The following is a 23,100-nucleotide window of genomic DNA, read 5'->3' on the forward strand; positions in this document are numbered from 1 at the left end:
AAACTCTTGCCTTTTTTTTTTTTTTCCACCTCCTAACTATTAGATAGGTGGCCCTCAATTCTGCCTGTGCATTAAAGCCACTTAAAAAAAAAAGTTGTTTTAAGCCAAGCCTTTAAAAATATAAATTCCTAGGCTCCATTCTAGACCAGTTCAATTTGCATCTCTGACATAAGGCCTAACAATAAATATTTTTTTAAAGTTCCCAGGTGATCCTAGAGGAGAATCAATCTAGGATCACTGCCCTAGATGCAGAATGGGGCCACTAGATGCAGAGGCCGATTATAACCTGGTTATACAGCATGACACCGGTGTTCAGAGGCATGCGACTCACTTGCTTTCTGTACTTCAGGATAATTAGCCGGGAAAATAGAAAAGTAGGAAAAATACTGAAAGCCTTGAGATCCCCAGGTTGCTGCCGGTTTCCTGATTGAGTAGGGGTGATAACTTTATTCATAAATGCCTTGTAGGGAATTGGTGGGTTCTCCCCAGCCCCTCCTGGAAGGAATCGTATGGACAGTTTGAGAGACAGTTTTCTTTCATGTGGGCCCTGTGTGGGAGGCTCTGCAGTTTTGTTGGACTTTTATAGAAGTAGAAGACCCAGTCCCAGCCTTCAGGTTTAACTCACAGGCTGAGGCGAGCCTCCTGGAAGGCACAAGACCTCACGGCAGGCACACGGCCACCACAGTTCCTTCACATTCAAGAAAACCCAGCCCGATGGATTTCATCTGAGAAATGTTAACCAGGGAAAGGAAGTGGCTGATAAAACACAGGGAGGCATTGGTGCAGAAGGACAGTTTTGAAAGCCCAGAATTATGTATCAGGTTTATTGGTGATGATGATGATAGTAGGTACCCGCCCATGTGGGGCAGGTGCCCCATGTGTCATAGACAGCCTCACCAGGCACATGGTAACACATTCTAAGGTGAAAACTTATGATGAGAGAGGTCGATCCAGTTTTCCCAAGACCCACAGTTCGAAAGAGCCCGCTAGCATTAAAGGCCAGAGCCCAAGAGGTTTGTCTGGATAGAACAGAGATGGACTTGTAAGACATACATGTGAACATAAAATCAATTGGCCTGGTAGAGGCTGGTTAGCGGGGAGTCTTGAAATCACTACTTGACTTGTGAAGCACCCAACAGCCACTGGAAACTGAGGTTCATTTTTCTTTAAGTACATAATTTCTGAAGTTCCCTGTGCAGTAAATTGGAGTGGAGAGCACTGAAGGAATACACTAGCAAGGATGATACCACAGTGATGTCACTGCAAGAAGATCCAAGAGATGCAGGAAACAGCGTTTGTCTGTTCGTTTGTTCGGAAAATGTTTAAGATTTTGTAAGTGCCTGTCTTATGCCAGACATCCCGCTCAGCCCCAGAGATGCGTCATCAACACTTGGTGTGAATTTTCTTCTTTCTTCATTTTTAATGGACAGATATTTTCAAGCACAATAAAAGTCAAAAACATAGCATAATGCATTTCCATTAACCCATCCATTAACCCGTCACCCAGTCCCAACAATTATCAACATTTTCCTGATCTCTGTCTCTTCTAACTCCCTCTTTTTTTTTTTTCCTGGCGTATTTTATTTTTTGGCCTTTTTGTCTTTTTAGGGCCACACCTGTGGCATATGGAGGTTTCCAGGCTAGGGGTCTAATCAGAGCTACAGCTGCCAGCCTGCACCACAGCCACAGCAACACCGGATCCTTAACCCACTGGGCGAGCCCAGGCATTGAACCCGAAACCTCATGGTTCCTAGTCAGACTCATTTCCGCTGCACCACAATGGGAACTCCCTTTCCTGGCATATTTTAAAGTAGTCTAGGCCCTATATTATCTCACTCATAAAGCCTTCCTTATGATCTCTAATAGGAAAGCATTTGGAGCATGCCATTTTTGGATGATCCATAGCTTTCATTTCCAAGTTCAATTTTTAAAAGTTTGTTCATTCCTCCAAAAACACATAAGCGCGGGGAGTTTCCTCATGGCCAAGATGGAGAGGATGCACAGAGGAGGCAGAAAGGAGTAAGCCAGGGAGGCATAAACGGAAGCAGGAGAATGCAACTAAATGGAATTAAAACAAAACATGTCCATTTATGCCGAGCACTGTAATAAGCACTTTGTAAGTTTTAGCTCTGGAAGCTCTGGGTCATAGGTATGTATCTGTTCAGATTTTGTAGATGCTGCCAGACGGATTTCCAAAATGATTGTACCAGTTGATACTCTGGGCAGCAGCACATGAGGGTTTGGATTGCACCATGCCCTTGCCAACACTTGATGTTGTCTGTTAGCTTTTCTTTGCCCTTTAAATGACTTTAAACCCGTTGCAGCATTGCTTCCATGGAGTAAGCTTCAGGCTAGTGCAGAATTTCTTTGTTTTTCTGTTGTACCGCTAAGAGAGAGAAAACCTTACAGATTCTTTTCTGTATCTTCAGATTAAAAGAGTTAGCTTCTGAAATTTAGTTCAATAAACACTGAGACAATCCTAGGCATTTTGGTGTTTGAAAAGGTAGCTAGCCCTCAGGGGCTCCCCTCCAGAGACAAACAGTGTGGGTTCTGGACCGGGATAAATGATGCTGAGATCAGGACAGTAAACCTCACACCATTTCCTCCAACCTCCTGGTTTAATAGTTAGCCATAGATCCTCTCTTCCTGTCAAGAAAGTTCTTCCCTTAAAGCATTTTTTCTTATACAAATGGTCTTTCTAGCCTTATTTAACCCCTCTCCCTCCCATGAACTGTTTATCTGAGGGCTTTGAAATTTAGTTCAGCTGGTTGTTAAATGGCTTTAAAAGTCGTACAGTAAATACAGGTATAGTCTAGGAGGCCTGTCAGGTGGTGAGAAATGTCCCATGTGAATCAGGATGTGTCTCCATCACTCCTGCAGACCTGATGCCATGTGCTTTAGCAATTTCTCAGACAGATCAATATTGATCCTTTCCAGAAATTTGGAACTATCCGGGCAGATTTAATTGAGCAGATGAGATTCAAACAGAGACTGAAGGTGATCCAGACGCTGGAGGATACTACGAAAAGGAATGTGGTGAGTCTTTTGAGTGAAGGCGTGTGGGCTTCTTTCTCTGTCCGTCTTTGCACGCCTGTCCCCTCACAAGTCCCTGTTTGACAGACTAAGATGACTTAAAAGAAGAAAATCAGGAAGTTTCCCATTATGACATTTTTGATTATGCGAAATTCATTGCGTTTATGCTTCGTATAGGTACGAACTATCGTCACAGAAACTTCCTTTACGATTGATGAGCTAGAAGAACTTTATGCTCTTTTCAAGGTGAGTTTCAAAGAAAATCCATGTCCATTCAGTGGAATAAAGGAGTTCACTTTAGTAATTCAGTTCTAGATTTTTCTTTTAAGTTTTTAAGGGATAGCATAAGGCTCAGCATGCATAAATAGGAAGATAAAACCGAGAATAAGAATGGAGCCCTTAATATGGAAAATAAAGATATTCTCATAACTCACTTAAGTCGATGTTTTCGTTTTCTTCCCGCTCATATAATATTTTAGCTGTTTCCTTGGACTTAAGAAAATTGGGTGTTACTTTACGTAATCCTAATTGGAACAATGACATGCCAGTTTAAAATTCTTCCTGAAATTCTTGTAAATTATAATTTCCTATACTAAGCTATGTTAAAGCACCCTTTAAAAGAGATACGTAGCTATAGTAAGAATAAAGCTGTTTAGTGTCTAAGGAAAAATCCTTGTTTATATTTCTGCGATTTCCATTTCCAGTTCAGCCCCCCCAATCTTGATCCTGAATAAGAACGTATTATGTTAGTAAATAAAGTAGTGCAGAATTTTCTTTTCTTCGCAAAAAAATACTTTTGTCTTAACTATCATTACCAACATCCTACGTAAAAGTGTGGCAGTTGACAGGAAAAAAAGTTAAAAGATGCCTTTTAGGCAGGTACCAATTTTATCATACTCTCTAATTGGTTAACATCTTGTATAAGTGACTTTTACTTCCGGAACAAAACCTACCTGTATCGAGGACCACAAAGATGGCACAGGAATGAAATAAAGGGACAAACATAAAGATCTGAGTTGGACACTACTAGGTCTTAGGATCAGAGAATGTGACAGCAGGAAATGTTTTCACGAATGTCCCACTTGCCTCTTAGCTCCTGGAGGCACCACCATTTTGTTTATGTTTGTGTCACTAGTGCCTAGTTTAGTGTCTCACCCCCATTGATGTTCCAAAGGTGTGTGTTGAAGACGTGGGTAAATTAATTAGTGGTCAGTTGTCAGTCTAGTACAGTCTGCATGCTTCTAATGCAGACACAGAGAGACAGAGCTGTTTGCATAGCTGAAGAGTGATGGCTTTGGCAGCCCAGCAGGGTGACCGACAGAGTGGACAACAGCGCCTCCACCAGCTTGCGTTCAGTAGAATTTACTGTCTGCTGTCAAGTAAACAGTAAATTCTCTAGAGTGTGTCATCTCATCCATGTTTTTTTTCAGCAACATAAAGCACTGTGGCTAATGGATCCAGGTAAGTTGGTTTTCCATAAGGAAGGAGTCTCTTTTCATGTCATAAAAGAAAAATGTAATGATCCAACTTGGATCAAAACAAAAAAAATGTAATGATCCAATTGAGATCAGATTTTATTTTATTTTATTTTTTTTAACTGTAATTTCTATTTATTGAGCAGTAGTTTCATATGTAAATTTTTTTTAAATAATTTTTTATTTTCCCACTGTACAGCAAGGGGGTCAGGTCATCCTTACATGTATACATTACATTTTTTCCCCCCACCCTTTGTTCTGTTGCAACATGAGTATCTAGACAAAGTTCTCAATGCTATTCAGCAGGATGAGATCAGATTTTAAAAGGATACTGGGGACCTGAGGAATCTGCTTCCAAAGGTGGTGGGAGCCAGGCCAGGATTTGGGGTGTCCAAACAGAACGGGGAGTAGCAGCTGAAGCGACAAGACTACGGGCAGTTAATGGGATGGGCTATGGCATTGGAAAGAGGACGCTGAGTTTGGGGGCACCAGGAAAAGGAGGTTTAGGGCTGGTTGTGCAGAAGTCCCAGATCTAGAGATCACTGAAGCTGTGTCTTCTTACCTGGGCACCCCTGCATTCTCCAGTCTGTGCATATCCGGGTACCAGATGTGTCATTTGCACGCTGAAAAGATGCCCGAAGAAAGCTTTCCTTATACTCCAAAGCCCTGCCCTGAGGGTATGTTGGCAAACGCAAATTCCCCAAGTCTACTGAGCACCCCAAGAAAGAATTCGAGCCCCTTAGTTAGGGTCAGGGATGGGAAGGGTTCTCTGGTATTGTGATGAAAACTTCAGTTCCACATTCTTTCTTAAATCTTTTGGACACTTTAATGAGCTATAATTCATCTGGATAAACATTTATTCAGTAAGTGTCAGACACCCTGCCAGATGCTTTAGACCTTTAAAAAGCCGATTTTGGGGGATTTTCCTGTAGATACAAAGGAAAGAGACAGTCATCTCCCACGGAGCTCCCTGCTGGGGCTTTGGGCTAAAACTTGGTAGAAAAAGGTGAAAGGCTGCCACCCTGAGGCAATTGGATGGAAAATGTGATTTGTCTTAATTTCTCTTGATATCTTTCTAAATTAGTCCCTAGTCCCCAAATGATGGTGTCAGGGGTCTCACCCAGGAAGAGGGACATATCTGCATGACTTGTAATTTCCTCGTGGCTGTGAGCACCATGGAAGTGCCTGCACCACAGTCAGGCCTGGTTCCCGAGGGCACTTTAGTTAGAAAGAAATGCTTTGGGTCACCTTCATCCACTGATGAGGCTGGAGTAGAGTAGACCCTTCTCAGGGATGTGCCACCAACACTGTCCCACCCATAGAAGGCTGCTGTGCATCCCTGATGATTGCTCTGAGTACAGCTCAACCCCTGTGGCCCCTGGGACCTCATCCTCTGCCTCCCTCCCTCTGACATCGCCACCATCACCACTGCCCCTGCTCAGCAGCGCAGGTGCAGCCCCAAGGGCTGGTGAACTTGATGTACTTCCTTTATTCTCCAGAGGCCACGTTGGAACCTCCTCCTCCTCCTCCTCCTCCTCCTCCTCCTCCTCCTCTCTTGCCCACTCCCACTCCTCTTTGGGGGGATTATTAGCTACAATTCCCAGTAAACACTTAGGATGAAGACATCGGCCTTTGCTCTGTTCTAAGTGAGAACAACCCTGAAGTACTAGACAGACACTCATACTGACGCTGCCTTCTCAGAAGCCCTAGGCGAGGGGGAAAGACCTGCTTTTGAAGGTGCTGTTGTTGTTGCAGTATTTGTACATGCCTCTAATGAAATACTCAGACAGAACAATAAGGAATAAAGTACAAAATAAAGGCTCCCTTTGGAGCCTCCCCAGCCTACCACTGAGTGCTAACTGTCTAGGTGGTGGGGAGAGGGGGTGGGCGGGCTCCTGGCCTTTCTACTAGATGTTTTATCTCTGAGGTCTTCCCAGAATGGGTATGTATTTCTCCCAGAATCGGTATGACCTCATGAATAAAGAGGCAGCCTTGTTTCCAAGGACAGAAACAGGAAGCCTTTTCTTGGATCTCTGTTCTCTTCAGTAGTAAATGCTACTCGTCATTTTCCTGGAGCTCTTTCCAGGCGTGTGAAGCGGGAGGATCACACACCTGTAGCCTGACTACTGAATGGCTACAATCATACTTACGTGATTTTGGTGACCAGGAGGCTGGGGGGTTCTGGGACACTAAACTGGGACTTTGGAAACCCAGAGTCACAGCATGATTCTGCTTTGACTAACTGGTCGGATGACCTTGTGGAAGCCCCTTACCCTCTGGGCTGTACCAGCCTCACCTAGGAAACAAGGTGATAGGGTTGCCTGAATTTCAGATCCTCTTCAGGTTAACATTCTATGTATTTATTTTAAGTTAAAAAAAACCCTAAAAAACCTTATTTGTCTTTATAGGAATTATTTCTTAAAGTGCTTGTGAGTGTGTGTAAGGGTGGGGAGAGAAAAAAATGGGGATGGTGGGGTTCCTTTCTTTTTTTCTTCACTTACTCCAGTATGAATCAGGTTTTTCATGCCAGATGTAAACACAGTCGTTGCCATGGAGTTGGTGGGAGGGGGGGTGGCCAGGTGGAGATGTGGGCAGAAGAGAAAGGGGTGGGGAGCCTGGGACGAGAGCCCTAGGAGGTGCACAGGGCCACACAGCTGACCTAAAGTCTTTTTCCAAATTTGAAGGTGGGCCTTTATTTCTGGTATTTCCCTTGTGAGATGCCGTCTTCAATATTCAGCCTGTTCTTTTGATTTTTCAGGCAGAGCATCTAACAAGCTGCTACTGGGGTGGGAGCAGCAACGCACTGGACCGGCACGACCCCAGCCTGCCTTACCTGGAGCAGTACCGCATCGACTTTGAGCAGTTCAAGGGCATGTTTGTTCTGCTCTTTCCCTGGGCCTGCGGAACCCACTCTGACGTGCTGGCCTCCCGCTTATTCCAGTTACTGGACGAAAATGGAGACTCTCTGATCAACTTCCGAGAGTTTGTCTCTGGGCTGAGTAAGGACGAGAAGCTATTGCATGAATTGGGGTGTGGGGGAGTGGGGAGATGGGTCAATAAGCGCCCTAGTCCTCAGTGCTGCCCTCAGGACCAGAGCCCTGCTACAATAGAGGAGCGCATTTTAAGGTTTGCAAGCTGATTGGAAAATTCGTTTTTACTTAGTGGATATATGATCGAATCATTACCTCTCATTTGATAATTCTCAGCACTAGTTAAAATATGTTATCAGAAAATTCACAGGAATGTCAACTTAAATATCGAAACCAGAGACCATGATCACCTTACAAGGGAAGAAGAAATGTTCGGATGTATTGCTTTTTTTGTCAAAAAACTATATTTATATTACATATATCTTATAAAATTTTTATAAAGCATTTCAAAATGTTTTTAAGAAGGGGCTGAAAAAACCCACAGCAGCTCTGCAGTCCAACTGGAAGTCCTTTCTCTCCATTTTGTGTGTATCCTGAGAACACACACCCGCACCTCACAAGCAGTATGCCTTTCTGCGTGTCAGCTTTGCTGTCTGACTTGTGTAACTGCCCTGTATTCCAGTAGACTCTTGTTCTGTTAATATTTGAGCAAAAGAGCTATGTGGTAGTCACACTTGGCCGGCCTGATAGAGGCTGTGGATGCAGCAGGCATTATGTCAGGTTACCAGAATGAGATAGGGAAACAGTTTTTAAAGTCTCATTGTGCCACTCTGTGACCTTGGTCCATGCACTTGAAAGTGACTTGCCAAGGAAGATGAAGGTGTCATGTATAGAGAACTGTGATTCCAGAAAGCACCCTATCTTTATTTTTTATTATTATTTTTGTCTTTTTAGCTATTTCTTGGGCCGCTCCTGCGGCATATGGAGGTTCCCAGGCTAGGGGTCGAATCGAAGCTGTAGCTGCCAGCCTACGCCAGAGCCACAGCAATGCTGGATCCGAACCGCATCTGCGACCTACACCACAGCTCACGGCAACGCGGGATCGTCAACCCACTGAGCAAGGGCAGGGACCGAACCCGCAACCTCATGGTTCCTAGTCGGATTCGTTAACCACTGCGCCACGACGGGAACTCCGAAAGCACCCTATCTTTAAAAATGACTGGAAAGCTGATGGTTGTTAACAAGGCAAAGGGAAGTAGATGAGGTCCTCTTAGATAAGGAAAAACCGTTTGCATAAAGTATTCAGATATATGATTTAAAAGGACATGGAAGTAACCAGCCTTTATTAAATGTAGGCACTATTGTGATGCTTTAGAATTTGTACTTTATTACCTTATCAAAACAACAGACCTTTAAGGTAATATTAGTGTTGATAACTAACATTTATGCAGCATTTACTCAGCTAGGCACTGCCCTCCCTCGTGCTGTATATGCATTTAATTTTCCTAAAGCAGGAGTTCCCATTGTGGCTCAGCAGGTTAAGGACACAGTGTAGTCTTGGTGAGGATGTAGGTTCAATCCCTGGCCTCACTCAGTGGCATTGTGGTGATCTGTGGAGTAGTTCGAAGATGCTGCTCAGATCTGGCATTGCTGTGGCTGTGGTGTAGGCTGGCAGCTGCAGCTCCAGTTCGACCCCTAGCCTGGGAACCTCCATAAGCTGCAGGTGTGGCCCTTAAAATAACAACAACAACAATAATAATAATAATTTACCTAAGGCATGCAACTACAAAGTTGGAGATTGACCTCAGGCACCCTGGAGGCAGTTTGGTTACTATTATGCTTTTATCACCTGCTTACTAGCGCTATCCCCATTTTCTGTTAAAGAGATGGAGGCTCAGAAATGTTAGGTAATTTGCTGGGACATTTGTTTTCAGCAGGTCAATTTATATCTGCTACTGAACTGAACTAAAAGGCACAGTTAGTATGTGCCGGGCCCAGGATTCTGTGGAGGGCTGTCTCATCCTGTTCTCATGACTCTGTGCTAAGGACAGCAAACAGGATTTTTTGTTTGTTTGTTTGTTTGTTTGTTTGTTTTAAGGGAAGAAGAGGTATTAAGTTTTTAATTACACAAACAGGATTTTTTGTTTGTTTGTTTGTTTGTTTTAAGGGAAGAAGAGGTATTAAGTTTTTAATTACACAAACAGGATTTTTTTTTTTTTTTTAGGGAAGAGGAGGTATTAAATTTTTAATTACACAAGTAGCACATAAATACACACTGCTTTTTTAAAAAAGTGAAACAATCCAGACAAGGCTAAATACCTTTTTGACCCTCTCCTAATCTTTTCTGCCCCAAAGTAACTGTTATTATCACATTTATGTCTACCAAAAGGGAGATTTTTAAAAATTACCTGGGACAAGAATAAGGAAGAGGAAAAAGAGACAGATTCTGCCTGTAGAAAAGGTTGTAGGAATTGTGGTCTCTGCACGTGGGTGGAAAAAGAATTTTCCGGATTTAAACCAAGGTGTAGAAAAGACAAGTCTCTTGAGGCAAGAGACACTGTTTACACAGTGGGCCAACTTCCTGATAATCAGGGAGAGCCAACTTTGGGCACATGGAGTGGTCTTGCCATACATCTGTTGACCTGCCGATTGGTTGGGGAAAGAATGAAGTCTTTGGATGCACTTGCTGCTTGGTTGGGGAAGGATGGGGTCTTTGGATGCACTTACTGGCTGGTTGGGGGCATATGATGCCCCTGTGGAGGTAGGGTAAGGAGTGGGCTACATACCTTTTCTAGTGGGGGGTGGGGGGCAGGAAGGAGTAGGCCAGGTTGATCAAGGGGAGGAGGTGAGCAGCGGGCTACATAGCTTTCTGAGTTGGGGAGTCGGCCGAGTTTCGGGGCGGCGAGGTCCTTAGGAACATCGCAGAAATTACAGTGAGACAGGTGGGCTGATAAGGGTCTGGCAGTTCGTATCTCAGCCTGAGACTTTTTGCGTTTTATCTCCCTAGAGAAGCTTTGAAGTCCCATAGGGGTTTTTGCCATAAAAATCTTTGCCACAAGCAGTTTCACTGCTCAGCTAATTGGCCACAAGGTCATTTTGCCAAAAGAGATAATTAGTTGACAATTAAGACACTAGAAAAGGATAAGGTAGCAGTTTTTACAAATCCTTTGGTCAGCATGGCCATCCCTCTGCTCAGCAAAACCAGAAGTTTACCAAGCTGTGGCAAATACAAAAGATACTAACTCACTGCAGCCTTCGAGAGCATTAATGATTGATTCTTCAGCTAATCCTGTCCCACAGCTTGTCCTCTCAGGCAGTGTTTGCCATGTTTATTACATAGAATGAGAAGTTGGAGGCAAAAGAAGAATCAGAGAGTTCCCATTGTGGCTCATTGGAAACAAATCCAGCTAGTATCCATGAGGATGTGGGTTTGATCCCTGGCCTCGATCAGTGGACTAAGGATCTGGCATTGCCGTGAGCTGTGGTGTAGGCCGCAGATATGGCTTGCATCTGGCATTGCTGTGGCTGTGGTATAGGCCAGCGGCTGCAGTTCCGATTGGACCTCTAGCCTGGGAACTCCCATATGCCACGGATGTGGCCTTAAAAGGCAAAAAAAGAAGAAGAATCAAGCCCCTCTTATCACCCCAAAAGGAAATATTATGTGATTCCTGATGAGTATGGTTTTTTTTTAAATGGTGTTTACAGAAGCTGGCTTAGATTAACTCGCTGAAGAATTTGCAAAAATTGACATCTTATTTTCTAGTGTAAGGTAACTGTCAACCAGTATTTTTCTTTTTTATGGCAAAATGTTCTTATAGCCAATTAGTTGTGGGTCGAAACGGCTTGCAGCAAAGATGTTCATGGTACAAACACCAGACACATGTAGAAAGTGATAGGGGTAAATATATTTAACTTACTTAAGCTTAGTCAAAACCCCACAAGGTAAATACTCTTCAAAATCTTCCAAAAAGGAAAGAGAGGCTTGCAGTCCAAGGTAGTGAAAACACTGGAAAAAATATTTAGTTTCCTTAAAATGCAGTTGAGGAGTTCCTGTCGTGGCTCACAATCTGACTAGCATCCATAAGGAAGCAGGTTCGAACCCTGGCCTCAGTGGGTTAAGGATCCGGCGTTCCCATGAGCTGTGGTGTAGGTTGCCGACGTGGTTCTGATCCCACATTGCTGTGGCTCTGGCGTAGGCTGGCAGCTACAGCTTGGATTCATCCTCTAGCCTGGGATCCTCCATATGCTGCCAGTGTGATCCTAAAAAGACAAAAAAAAAAAAAGAATTAAAATGCAGTTGAGTTCTTTGAGCAAAGTAAACTCTACTCTGGTTTGTGAGGAGAACTCTGAGAGCTGTAGTCAGTCATGCAGGTCAATGGAGACAGACAAGGGACCAGAAAAGGGAAATTCTGTTTATTATGTTTCTAAGTGTTAAGAAACTAAAGAATGAGTTCTGGGGGAAAAATGGATCAGTAAATTCAATGTACATCCCCAGGAAGATCCCTCTAGAAATTAGTGAATAGGAGTTTCAGATCCTGTGTTTCCTCTTTTCCTAGATCTGATTAATTTTCACTGAGGTGCTCTGAAAATACATATTTACAAAGGATTTTCTGATTCCTGCGATACAAAGGAACAGAATTCTTGGGGTTGAAGCAACGGTGATGTAATGGCAGCTGGGTTAGGCTAAATTAAATCGAAGACACATTAAGAGACTCAAAGAGCAACCAGAAAGGATTTCTGTTTTGTTTTGTTTTTTGTTGTCTTTTTGCTATTTCTTTGGGCCACTCCCGCGGCATATGGAGGTTCCCCGGCTAGGGGTCCAATCGGAGCTGTAGCCATTGGCCTACGCCAGAGCCACAGCAACGTGGGATCCGAGCCACGTCTGCAACCTACACCACAGCTCACGGCAACGCCGGATCCTTAACCCACTGAGCAAGGGCAGGGACCGAACCCGCAACCTCATGGTTCCTAGTCGGATTCGTTAACCACTGCGCCACCACGGGAACTCCCAGAAAGGATTTCTAAAATGAGTCATTTGGAGTTCCCATCGTGGCTCAGCAGAAACAAATCTGACTAGCATCCATGAGGAGGCAGGTTCAATCCCTGGCCTCGCTCAGTGGGTGAAGGGTCTGGCGTTGTTGTGGCTGTGGTGTAGGTTGGCAGCTACAGCTCCGATTCAACCCTTGGCCTGGGAACCTCCATATGCTGTGGGTGTGGCCCTAAAAAAAAATATATATATATATATATAAAAAAAATATATATATATATATATATATATATATATAAAATAAAATGAATAATTTGAAGCCCTCAAACATACATTGAGATTATTTCTGAACTCTCACTATTGTTTGGGGTGTTGAGGCCTAGTCACCTTTCTTATTAATAAAGAACACTAGTTTATTTTGTGCCAGTTGCTATTCTAAGTGTTAACACTTTAAGTTCTCACATTTCTAGGCTCCCAGTGTCACCGATGTCCCAATGGCACTGGTTGAATCTTCTCCTTTGTCATCCTGCCTCACGGAGGGGTAACTGAGGTACAGGGAGATTCATTCTCCCAACGGCTCAAAATAAGTGCAAAGGATTTGAAACCAGCCATCCTGGTTCCAGAGCTTTTAACCCAAATATGTCCCGGCCAGGCTTTTTGTCACACGATATCTTGGTTTCAGTTTGTAACCAGGGAGACACTTAAGCCTGGAGGGGTTGCTGGCACCATGAGGAGTTTCTCATTGGTTCTCATGTCACTTCTAGGTGCCGCATGCCATGGGGACCTCACGGAGAAGCTCAAACTCCTGTACAAAATGCATGTCTTGCCTGGTAAGTGGCCCCACAGAGTAGCACATGGACCTGTAACCCTGGCCTGGCTTGGAATCTTTTGGTGTGACCTGTTTAACTTTTTTGGTATGCAAAATCAGTCCTCGGTGACAAAGAGCAAAGGAAACAATACTATTTGCATCAGTTCCTGAGTCAGCAGGTGCTCCATTCAGTGGTCATTCACTGGTTTAAAGTTTGAGTTGCAGTAATAGAACAGAGCAGGCTTCTGCCAGAGAACAAATAAATAGCATTTGGTAGCGCATGGGATTCTGAGTCTAGGGGGGAGCGGTTTTACCCCTGGCTGGGAAAGATGGTGAGGTGTTCAATAGTTTTAAACAAGGCTGGCCCAGCTGGTGTATCTAGCAAATACTAAAAAAGGAAGGGAGGGAAAGAAAGAAGAGAAGAGAGGGAAGGAAGAGAGAGAGAGCAAGAAAGGAAGGAAGGAAGGGAAAAAATAAGGAAGGAGGGGAGGAAGGAAGGAAGAGGGAGGGAGGGAGAAGGGAGGGGGGAAATTGGCCCTAAGGATAGAGATAGGGTAAAATTATAGATTTGGGAATGATCATTATAGCATACAGTTTTCTAAAATTTGGTTCCTAAAGCATCACTCTATAGCATTTAGAAGTCTCTGAAAAGGGGAAATGTAAAGGGACACTTTGGTGGGGCTTGTTTAAAAGGTGGAGTTAAATGGAAGAGCCCCTCCCCCGCAAGGTTTGCGAGGCGGTGGGCATTCGAGGCCCCCCCGGGGAAGTGACCCCACCCCACCTCTGTAGCTTCAGCTTCTTGTGTCATTGCTTTAACAATTAAAGCACACTTGCATTGAGTCCCAGCCTAGCCAGTGAGAACCACCTCTGCTCCCTCTCCAGAGCCGTCCTCTGATCAAGACGAGCCAGATTCTGCTTTTGAAGCAACTCAGTACTTCTTTGAAGATATCACCCCAGAATGCACACATGGTAAGTGACTCTTCGCCACCGGGGCCACTCTGTTTCTTTTCTGCAGAGCCCTCTGTTATTGGGAGGAGGGGCCTCCAAAGCAAGTCAGTCTAAGAAGTGAATGAACACAGTTGCCGAGTATGTTACTTCCTTTTCAGATTTTTGAAGTTGGTAACTACTGGGGAGTGGGTCCCCCTGAAAGGACCATGTACATTGCGTCCCGCTGGCTTAGAAAGAGCAGCACCTGTGAAGTGTATATGTGGCCTCCGTCTCCCCGATAGGGTCAGGCTCATTGGGAAGGTCATCCTGTTATCATGACGCTGCTCTCCAGGTTCGGGACTAGCTGCTCTATCAGGCGTGCTGCTCTGTAACAGACGGCAGCAAACTCCCGTACACATTTGTACAGGCCTCTGAACTCAGAGTGGCTCTTAGATTTTTTAATGGTTTTAAAAATCGAAGGTTGGGAGTTCCTGTCTGGTGCAGCAGAAACGAGTCCAGCTGGGGACCATGGGGTTATGGGTTCAGTCCCTGGCCTCACTCAATGGATTGGGGATCCAGCATTGCCGTGAGCTGTGGCATAGGTCAAAGTCGAGGCTCGGATCCTGCGTTTATGTGGCTGTAGCGTAGGCCGGCAGCTGTGGCTCTGGTTGGACCCCTAGCCTGGGAACCTCCATATGCTGCGAGTGCGGCCCTGAAAAGACAAAAAGGCAAAAAATAAAATAAAAATAAATATAAAATAAAAATCAAAGGTAGGAAAAAAAAATTAAAGATTGGCGTTTCGGTTGTGGCTCAGCAGTTAATGAACCCAACTAGCATCCATGATGATGCGGGTTCGATCCCTGGCCTTTCTCAGTGGGTTAAGGATCCGGTGTTGCCGTGAGCTGTGGTGTAGGTCACAGACGTGGCTCAGATCCTGTATTGCTGTGGCTGTGGCGTAGGCTGGCAGCTATAGCTCCGATTCGACCCCTCGCCTGGGAACCTCCATATGCCATGGGTGAGGCCTTAAAAAGACAAAAGACCGAAAAAAAAAAATCAAAGGTAAAAGAGTATTTCAGGACAAGAGTGTAATATTTAAACTTAGTGCCTACAAATAAAGTTTTATTGGAACACAGCCAGGTACACAGCCAAGCTCATTCAATGATATATTGCCCATGGCTGCTCTCACACTAGAATTACCCAAAATATTTGCCATATAGCCCTTTACGGAAAAAGTTTGCCGACCCCTGCTCTGTGTGGTTGTTCCATCTACATAGACGTGATGCAGCTTGTTGGAAATATCTTCAAATTTACACACGAACATGTCTTGTTGGGTCCTGCATGAATCTAAGAGGCATCTCTTGGCTTAGACCTGCAGTGCAGACTTACATTCTGCTTCATCCTTAGGGCAGCTTCCTGACCTCACCCAAGTCTGAGAGTCAACATGGGTTGCTCCTGGGTCCTTTTGCCTCTTAAATCTTACAGTCCCAAGATAAGCAGTGTAGACCTGCTTTTAAACTGTGAGCGTCTAAGTGACTACAAGGAGAGGAGTAAGAGCCAGACCCAGTCTTCTCATTGGCAGTAGGTGCTAAGGGCACCTACTGTCCATCTTTGGACAGAATGCTAGCCCTGTTTATCTAGATGATCTCAGGCAGCTTCCTGCATCCTTGAGCCCCAGGGTCCTTGCATGGAAATGGAGATGATAGCTGTCATGTTGTTTAGGAATGATTTAATGAGATAATGTAGTAAGTAAGCCTTCAGCTTAGTGCCTTAGCACATCTGAGAGTATTCTTTACATCGTTAGCAATCCTATTTTGGCAGAAAAATGTTAGCCATATCTTTCTTAGTGGGCACTCATTACAGACAAAGATTCACTTGTCTCATAAAAACTTCAGGAATGATCACCTGCCAATAGCATTTAACAGCATTAAAAGATGCTTTTTAGGACGTTCCCTTGTGGCACAGCGGGTGAAGGATCTTGGCGTTAACCACAGCTGTGGCTCAGGTTCACCCCGACCTGGGAGTTTTTACATGCTTCGAGCATGGCCAAAAAAAAAAAGAATGCTTTTTTTTTTTTTTTTGCCTTTTTAGGGACATACTCTTGGCATATGGAAGTTCCCAGGCTAGGGGTTGAAAGTTTACACCACAGCCACATCAACTCAGGATCTGAGCCACATCTTTGACCTACTCTACAGCTCACGCCCAATCCTTAACCCACTGAGCAAGGCCAGGAATCGAACCCACCTCCTCATGGATACTAGTCAGGTTCATAACCCACTGAGCCACAGCGGGAACTCCCAAAAAATGCGTTCTGGAGTTCTCTTGTGGTGCAGTGGGTTAAGCAATGTAGCATTGTCACAGCAACGGCTTGGGTCGCTGCTATGGCTCGGGTTTGATCCCTGGCCTGGGGACTTCCACATGCTGTGGAAGCAGCCAAAAAATTTTTTCTAAAAATTTTGTAATTTAAAAAAAATTTTTTTAAGTGAGTTCTTGATTTTTGGCAGGGCGTGACAAAAGATCAGTCTCACATGTACAGTTAAGTTGATAATGTAACAGGGAGTAAAGGGAAATGGACACTCATTGGGCAAGCACCACCGTTTTTTAAGTACTGAACACTACATGGTATCATTCCTTAATTCCTGATTATGCAGCAAAAAAGTATTCTGGGGAAAGCTTTTGCCTAAAGATAGGGTGGTCAGATGAAATATGAGATGCCCAGTAAAATTGGAATTTGAGATACTACTCAAATTCGGTGCGCTTGGATTTTGGTTTTGGGTTGGTTTTGCTTGTCTTGTTAAACCCTACCTAGAGGTTTTCTTGTTTTCTACTACACGTGCGAAATCTATGCATTTGTTATATAACAGTCTCCTTTTTTTCTTCCAAATCTTTCTCGGTAGTGGTTGGGTTGGACAGCAGAAGCAAACACAGTGTAGACGATGGCTTTGTCACAGTGAGTCTAAAGCCGGACAGAGGTACAGACCTCCTCTTTTCTATGTTTCCTCTACTGCTGGTTCAACAATTGCTTGTTGACCTTTCAACGCTTATTTCTTGCCATTTGGGTTTTAGGGAAGAGAGCAAATTCTCAAGAAAATCGTAATTATCTGAGACTCTGGACGCCAGAAAATAAATCTAAATCAAAGAATGCAAAAGATTTACCCAAATTGAATCAGGTGAGTGCTGAACAGTTCAATTCATTCATTTCAAACCTTGAAGCTTTGTTTTCTGGTCATAAATAAATGTAGAATGAGTACTCCTCAAAATAATGTTAACTTGGGGTACTTAATTAGCAACTATTTGGATCTATTTTGTGCATGCTTTTGAGCATTAAAAGTATGCTCTGTTGTAGGCTCAAACACATTCTAAAAAAGAGTCTAGGAGTTCCCATCATGGCGAAGTGGTTAACAAATCCGAGTAGGAACCACGAGGTTGCGGGTTCGATCCCTGGCCTTGCCCAGTGGGTTAAGGATCGGCATTGCCGTGAGCTGTGGTGTAGGTTGCAGACGCGGCTTGGATCCCTCATTGCTGTGGCTCTGGTGTAGGCCAGCGTCTTCAGCTCCCATTAGACCCCTAGCCTGGGAACCTCCATATGCCCCAGGAGCGGCCCTAGAAAAGGCAAAGACAAAAAAAAAAAAAAAAGAGTCTAGACTTGTGGTTGCCAAAGGGGAGGGTGTGGGATGGACTGGGAGTTTGGGGTTAGTAGATGCAAACTATTGCATTTAGAATGGATGGGCAATGAAGTCCTACTGTACAGCACAGGGAATGGTGTCCAGTCTCTTGGGATGGAACATGATGGGGATGATATGAGAAAAACAATGTGTATATATGATGCATGACTGGGTCATTTTGCTGTACAGCAGAAAATGGCACAACAGTAAATCACTTATACTAAAAATAATGAAAGGTACTGGGTAAAGTATGTGTTGCCACCTTTAAAAAAAAAAAAAAGTATGCTCTGTGGTGAGAACATGACCACCTCGGAGAAAATGTGAACCATGAAATACTCAATTTTGAGAATACACACGTTCTCATCTCAATCATTAAAAATACCTTTGGACGCTCAGAAGATAAGCTCATGATATTTTCAAACTGTGCTCAGCCATAAAGGCACCTTAAAAAGTTCCCATTGTGGTTCAGTGGTTAATGAACACGACTGGCATCCATGAGGATGCAAGTTCAATCCCTGGCCTCACTCAGTGGGTTAAGGATCCGGCGTTGCCAGTTTCTTGGATGTTGGAAGTTTTTCCAACTTAAAAAGGAACCATTAACTAAGAGACATTAAATTACACATCCATCCACATACACATAGGATTTTTCAGGGCTTTTGTAGGAGTCCTAATATTAAATGGCCTTGCAGGATTCCCATTGTGGCTCAGTGGTAATGAATTCGACTAGTATCCATGAGGACTTGGGTTCAATCCATGGCCTCGAGTAGTGGATTAAGGAGCCAACGTTGCCATGAGCTGTAGTGTAGGGCACAGACATGGCTTGGATGTGGCGCTGTGGTGTAGGCTGGCAGCTGATTCGACCCCTAGCCTGGGAACTTCCATGTGCCGTGCGTGCATGTGGCCCTCAAAAGACAACATAAATAAATGGCCTTGCAGTCCCCTCGGGCCCTGTCTCCTGCTCCCCATGAGGTGATCCGTTTTGTGTCTCCCCATCACTCTTCAGGGGCAGTTTATCGAGCTGTGTAAGACGATGTATAACATGTTCAGCGAGGACCCCAACGAGCAGGAGCTGTACCACGCCACGGCAGCAGTGACCAGCCTCCTGCTGGAAATCGGGGAGGTGGGCAAGCTCTTCGCCGGCCAGCCTACCAAGGAGGGTGGCAGCGGGGGCAGCGGGCCGTCTTGCACCCAGGGCATCCCTGCTGGCATGCTCTTCCCCAAGAAAGGGCCGGGCCAGCCTTACGGGTCAGAGTCTGTGGAGCCCCTCCCAGCCAGCTTGGCGGGGGATGGTGAGGAACACTCCCTGGGGGGACAGATGGAGGACATTAAGCTGGAGGACTCCTCACCCCGGGACAACGGGGCCTGCTCCTCCATGCTCATCTCTGATGACGACACCAAGGATGACAGCTCCATGTCCTCGTACTCGGTGCTGAGTGCCGGCTCCCACGAGGAGGACAAGCTGCACTGCGAGGACATTGGCGAGGACACAGTCCTGGTGCGCAGCGGCCAGGGCACAGCCGCGCTGCCCCGGAGCACCAGCCTGGACCGGGACTGGGCCATCACCTTTGAGCAGTTTCTGGCTTCCCTTCTCACTGAGCCAGCCCTGGTGAAGTACTTTGATAAGCCCGTGTGCATGATGGCCAGGATCACGAGTGCAAAAAACATCCGGCTGATGGGCAAGCCTCTCACCTCAGCCAGTGACTACGAGATCTCGGCTGTGTCGGGCTGAATCCCTGGGGACCAGGACAATGGGGGTCGGGGGGAAGGGTTTTTTTTATGTTCTGTGTTGGGGTTTCTTTCTTCCTTTTAAATTAAATATTTATTAGTATCCGGCTTGAAGCCTAGTGTTTTCATGATATAATACAATGAAAACTGTTGGAGAAATATTTAAACACCTCGATGTAGGTACAGTATACAACACTCTTGTTGGGGGGACGGGATTTACCAGAATATAGTTTATTCAGTGAATTCCAAAAAAAGATGAATCTGTCCGTGATATGTGTGTATTATAACTTCTTAATCTTGCTGTTGAGCTGTATACATGGTTTAAAAAAAATACATAGTGCTGTTTAACGCTGAGTAAGGCAGCAGCCATTGTGTATTTGGGCTTTTTAGATAAAATTAGAGCTGTAAGAAAAGCGGAATGCGACAAACACAGAATGTTCTTAAATGAAATAGGCATTGTCAGCTGGGGTGAATCCTGTACCACTTTTAGGGAGCATTACAGATATTTTTTAAGATTTGAAATCTATTTCATAAATATCCTCTATCAAAAAATCGTATTCAACAGATGTTCCCACTTGAGGTTCTAAGCAGTTATGAAAGTGTCAGTGACTTTTACATGATGCCAGAATAACACCTGTATTTATCAATCCAGACAAATACCAATTTTGCATTAAAAAAAAAACTGATTATTTAAGTCACCTGGCCAAAAATTCAGGAGAAATGAACTGTCCTTTGTTATAGAGAATCTGAAAGTGGCAACAAAATTGACAAGAAGGCTCAGGATTTTTTTGGGGGTGCAGTGGGGGAAAAGTAAAAGTATTGATGCTTCTCATACTGGATTTTCAGCTTCTTGTTACTCGTTGCAAATAAAGCAAAAAATAAAACAATAAAGTTTGCCATGTCCATACTCTCCATAGGTTCAGGAAATTGTACCATGTATCATATATGACCATGTTTCCAGTTAAATCAATGTAGAGATAATGTAAACTGAAAAGAAAAAAAAAAAAACCCTGCAAGATAACCTAACGGAATGTTTATAAAGCTGAACTTGTCACTTTATATAAGAGAATAGTATGCTCTATTTCCTGAAAGGACTTGGAAATGAAAACTATCGCACCTGCACTTTGTATTCTTGCTTCCTTTTTTAATTACTATTATAGTTTTGTCTTTTACAGATGTTGGAAGTTTTTTCTTCTTGTTTAATTCATAATCATGGTCACATTTTCTTGGTTTATTCAGAATATTTCCTTCCAATGCATTCCTTTATTTTAGTATTCATTGTGTCTTTATTTTAGCTCTTGCTGCTGTTTTTTATTTTGTTTACAGAATGATTTTTTAAACTGTCCAATGAAATAGTGTTAACCTCAAATAGGATAAATGTGAACCAATAAAATCCATCAGATACCCAGATGTGGACTTTATCTTGGTGCTTGAATTCCTGCCTAAGGCGATAACATTATTCTTTTGACAGCTTTGCAAGAGAAATTATGTTAGGCAACCACACTAAGGAAACAAATTTTTATAGGCAAGTATTTTGAGATAAGAAATACAGTATGGGAGTTCCCATTGTGGCGCAGCAGAAACGAATCCGACTAGGAACCGTGAGGTTGCAGGTTTGATCCCTGGCCTTGCTCAGTGGGTTAAGGATCTGGCATTGCCATGAGCTGTAGTGTAGGTCTCAGACAAGTTTTGGATCCTGCGCTGTTGTGGCTGTGGCATAGGCCTGCAGCTGTAGCTCCAACTGGACCTCTAGCCTGGGAACCTCCAAGGGCAGCCTCTTTCCCCACGTGGATACCAGTACACACAAGTAGACACCTCTAGACACTAACATGCCCAGCTCTTCAGATAAACCCAGACACGGAGAGCAAGATCCCAGCTGAGGCGGGTACTACCTCTAATTTGCTGTCATAAACATTAAACTGTATTAAGTATCATTCTACATAGGACTTTTCCATATTTTGGCTAATGATTTTAGGGTAGAGACCCAGAGGTATTCCCTTTGGAGCAAAGGATATGGACATTTTCTGGGCTCAGGGCAAACTGTCAAATTGTTTTCCCGTGAAATCATGCAAATGTATAATACCATCATTCATATTGTGCTGTTATCATAATTATATTTTATATATGTGTAACTTATAGTTACAACAGTCATAATTTATTGATATTTATAATAGTAAATTTTAAAACCTACCTGTAAATGTTATAATTTTGGCAGAGAAAGATATTAATTTATAAGTTGAAAGAAGCACATTTTTTTAATTAGTGATAGTAAATATATCCCCCTATTTTAGAGGATGTATTTCATTTATGAGTTGTCTCTTCTGTCATGTGCGCATTTATCTACATAATTGCACATGATATTTCCTACTGGTAGTTAATGAGAGAATTAAGGGAACGTGTGGAATGTTTTTCAAATGCACAGCATTGTCATTTTTATTTAATACAAAGATGTTCTGTTCAGAGATTCCTGATTGACTGCAGTCTGTTGTTCTCAATTTTAAGAAGAAAATAGGAATTTAGTATAATAGAAACTTGCTGCCACCCCTTAGCTATGTCCTAAAAGTCCAGCTGCCCTTGCTCCCATTCACCTGTTCTTCACCTCTTTACTTCTTTGTGCCAGAAGAGCAGACATCTGACTCTTTGAGGACGCTACCCTCTCCCCTACTGTTCCCTCTAACCTATGGCAAACTTTCTCCTACTTCCCAGACTCTCCCAGAAGGGGTGAGGAAGCCTGGTCCTTGGAATCCAGAACCATTGTCAGAATCTTGAACTCCTGGGACGTCTCCCGCCACAGGAGACTTTGACTTCTGCTTCTTCTGGACCTTTAGTGTTGACCTTGTGCCTAGCACACCTCAGGTTCTCAGTCACCACTGGATAAACCAATACTTTCAGGGGAGAAGTCTCTGAACTGACCATAGCGAGCCAAGTGCTAATATCTCAGAGCTCATGCTGTCAGTCTTCTCACAGTCTCAAATCAGTCAGCCTCTTTATCCTCATTTTTCAGGGGCTGCTCTCAGCTGGCTTCATTTAGCTTCTATGGGCTCATCTCTTAACAAATTCTTACCCTACTTCTCTCTTTCCCTATCATCCAATTTCCTGGTCAGGCCAAAAGAACACACTCCCGTACATTCTCCCTGCTTCCCCCAACATCTTGGCCCTACTGTATGCCACTTATTGATTCAAGTGCTCTTTATTTCAACAGATGTTTGCAGAGGACAAAACCTCTGCAAAGTCTCCTCCGTCTCCTCTCACTTTGTCCACAGTCCATGCCCCGTCTTCCTCTGCATCCCTCCAGCCTGACCCCTGTTGGAAACCTTACAGCTGGCTTCTTGCACAGTACAGGAGCCCCCCTTACCTGCAATTTCACCTTCTGCTATTTCAGTTACTCATAGTTCACCACAGTCAGAAAATTGAAAAGGAAAATTCCAGAAATAAACAATTTATAAGTTTTAAAGTGCACTCCTTTCAGAGTAGCGTGATGAAACCTCATGCCATCCCACTCTGTGACCCCAGACAAGAATCGTCTGCTCAATTAATCCTCAACCCAATTTTACTTAATAATGACCTCAGACTGCAAGAGTAGTGGTACTGGTAATTTGGATATTCCCTTACT

The 23,100-nt window shown here is 43.9% G+C and overlaps 1 protein-coding gene across 1 annotated transcript in view; it reads left to right on the plus strand.

The window, feature by feature from the left end:
* TBC1D9 (TBC1 domain family member 9) overlaps positions 1-20,908 on the plus strand; it is a 116,066-nt gene extending 95,158 nt beyond the window's left edge. Inside the window, 8 exon segments of the mRNA XM_047799681.1 lie at positions 2,938-3,036; positions 3,211-3,279; positions 7,267-7,507; positions 13,130-13,195; positions 14,056-14,142; positions 16,995-17,069; positions 17,164-17,267; positions 18,766-20,908. Coding sequence (XP_047655637.1) covers positions 2,938-3,036; positions 3,211-3,279; positions 7,267-7,507; positions 13,130-13,195; positions 14,056-14,142; positions 16,995-17,069; positions 17,164-17,267; positions 18,766-19,491 — 1,467 coding nt within the window. The 3' untranslated portion in view covers positions 19,492-20,908.
* The last annotated feature ends 2,192 nt before the right edge of the window (positions 20,909-23,100 follow it).

Source organism: Phacochoerus africanus, chromosome 10, assembly GCF_016906955.1.
Source record: "Phacochoerus africanus isolate WHEZ1 chromosome 10, ROS_Pafr_v1, whole genome shotgun sequence".
In the NCBI taxonomy this organism is placed as follows: domain Eukaryota; kingdom Metazoa; phylum Chordata; class Mammalia; order Artiodactyla; family Suidae; genus Phacochoerus; species Phacochoerus africanus.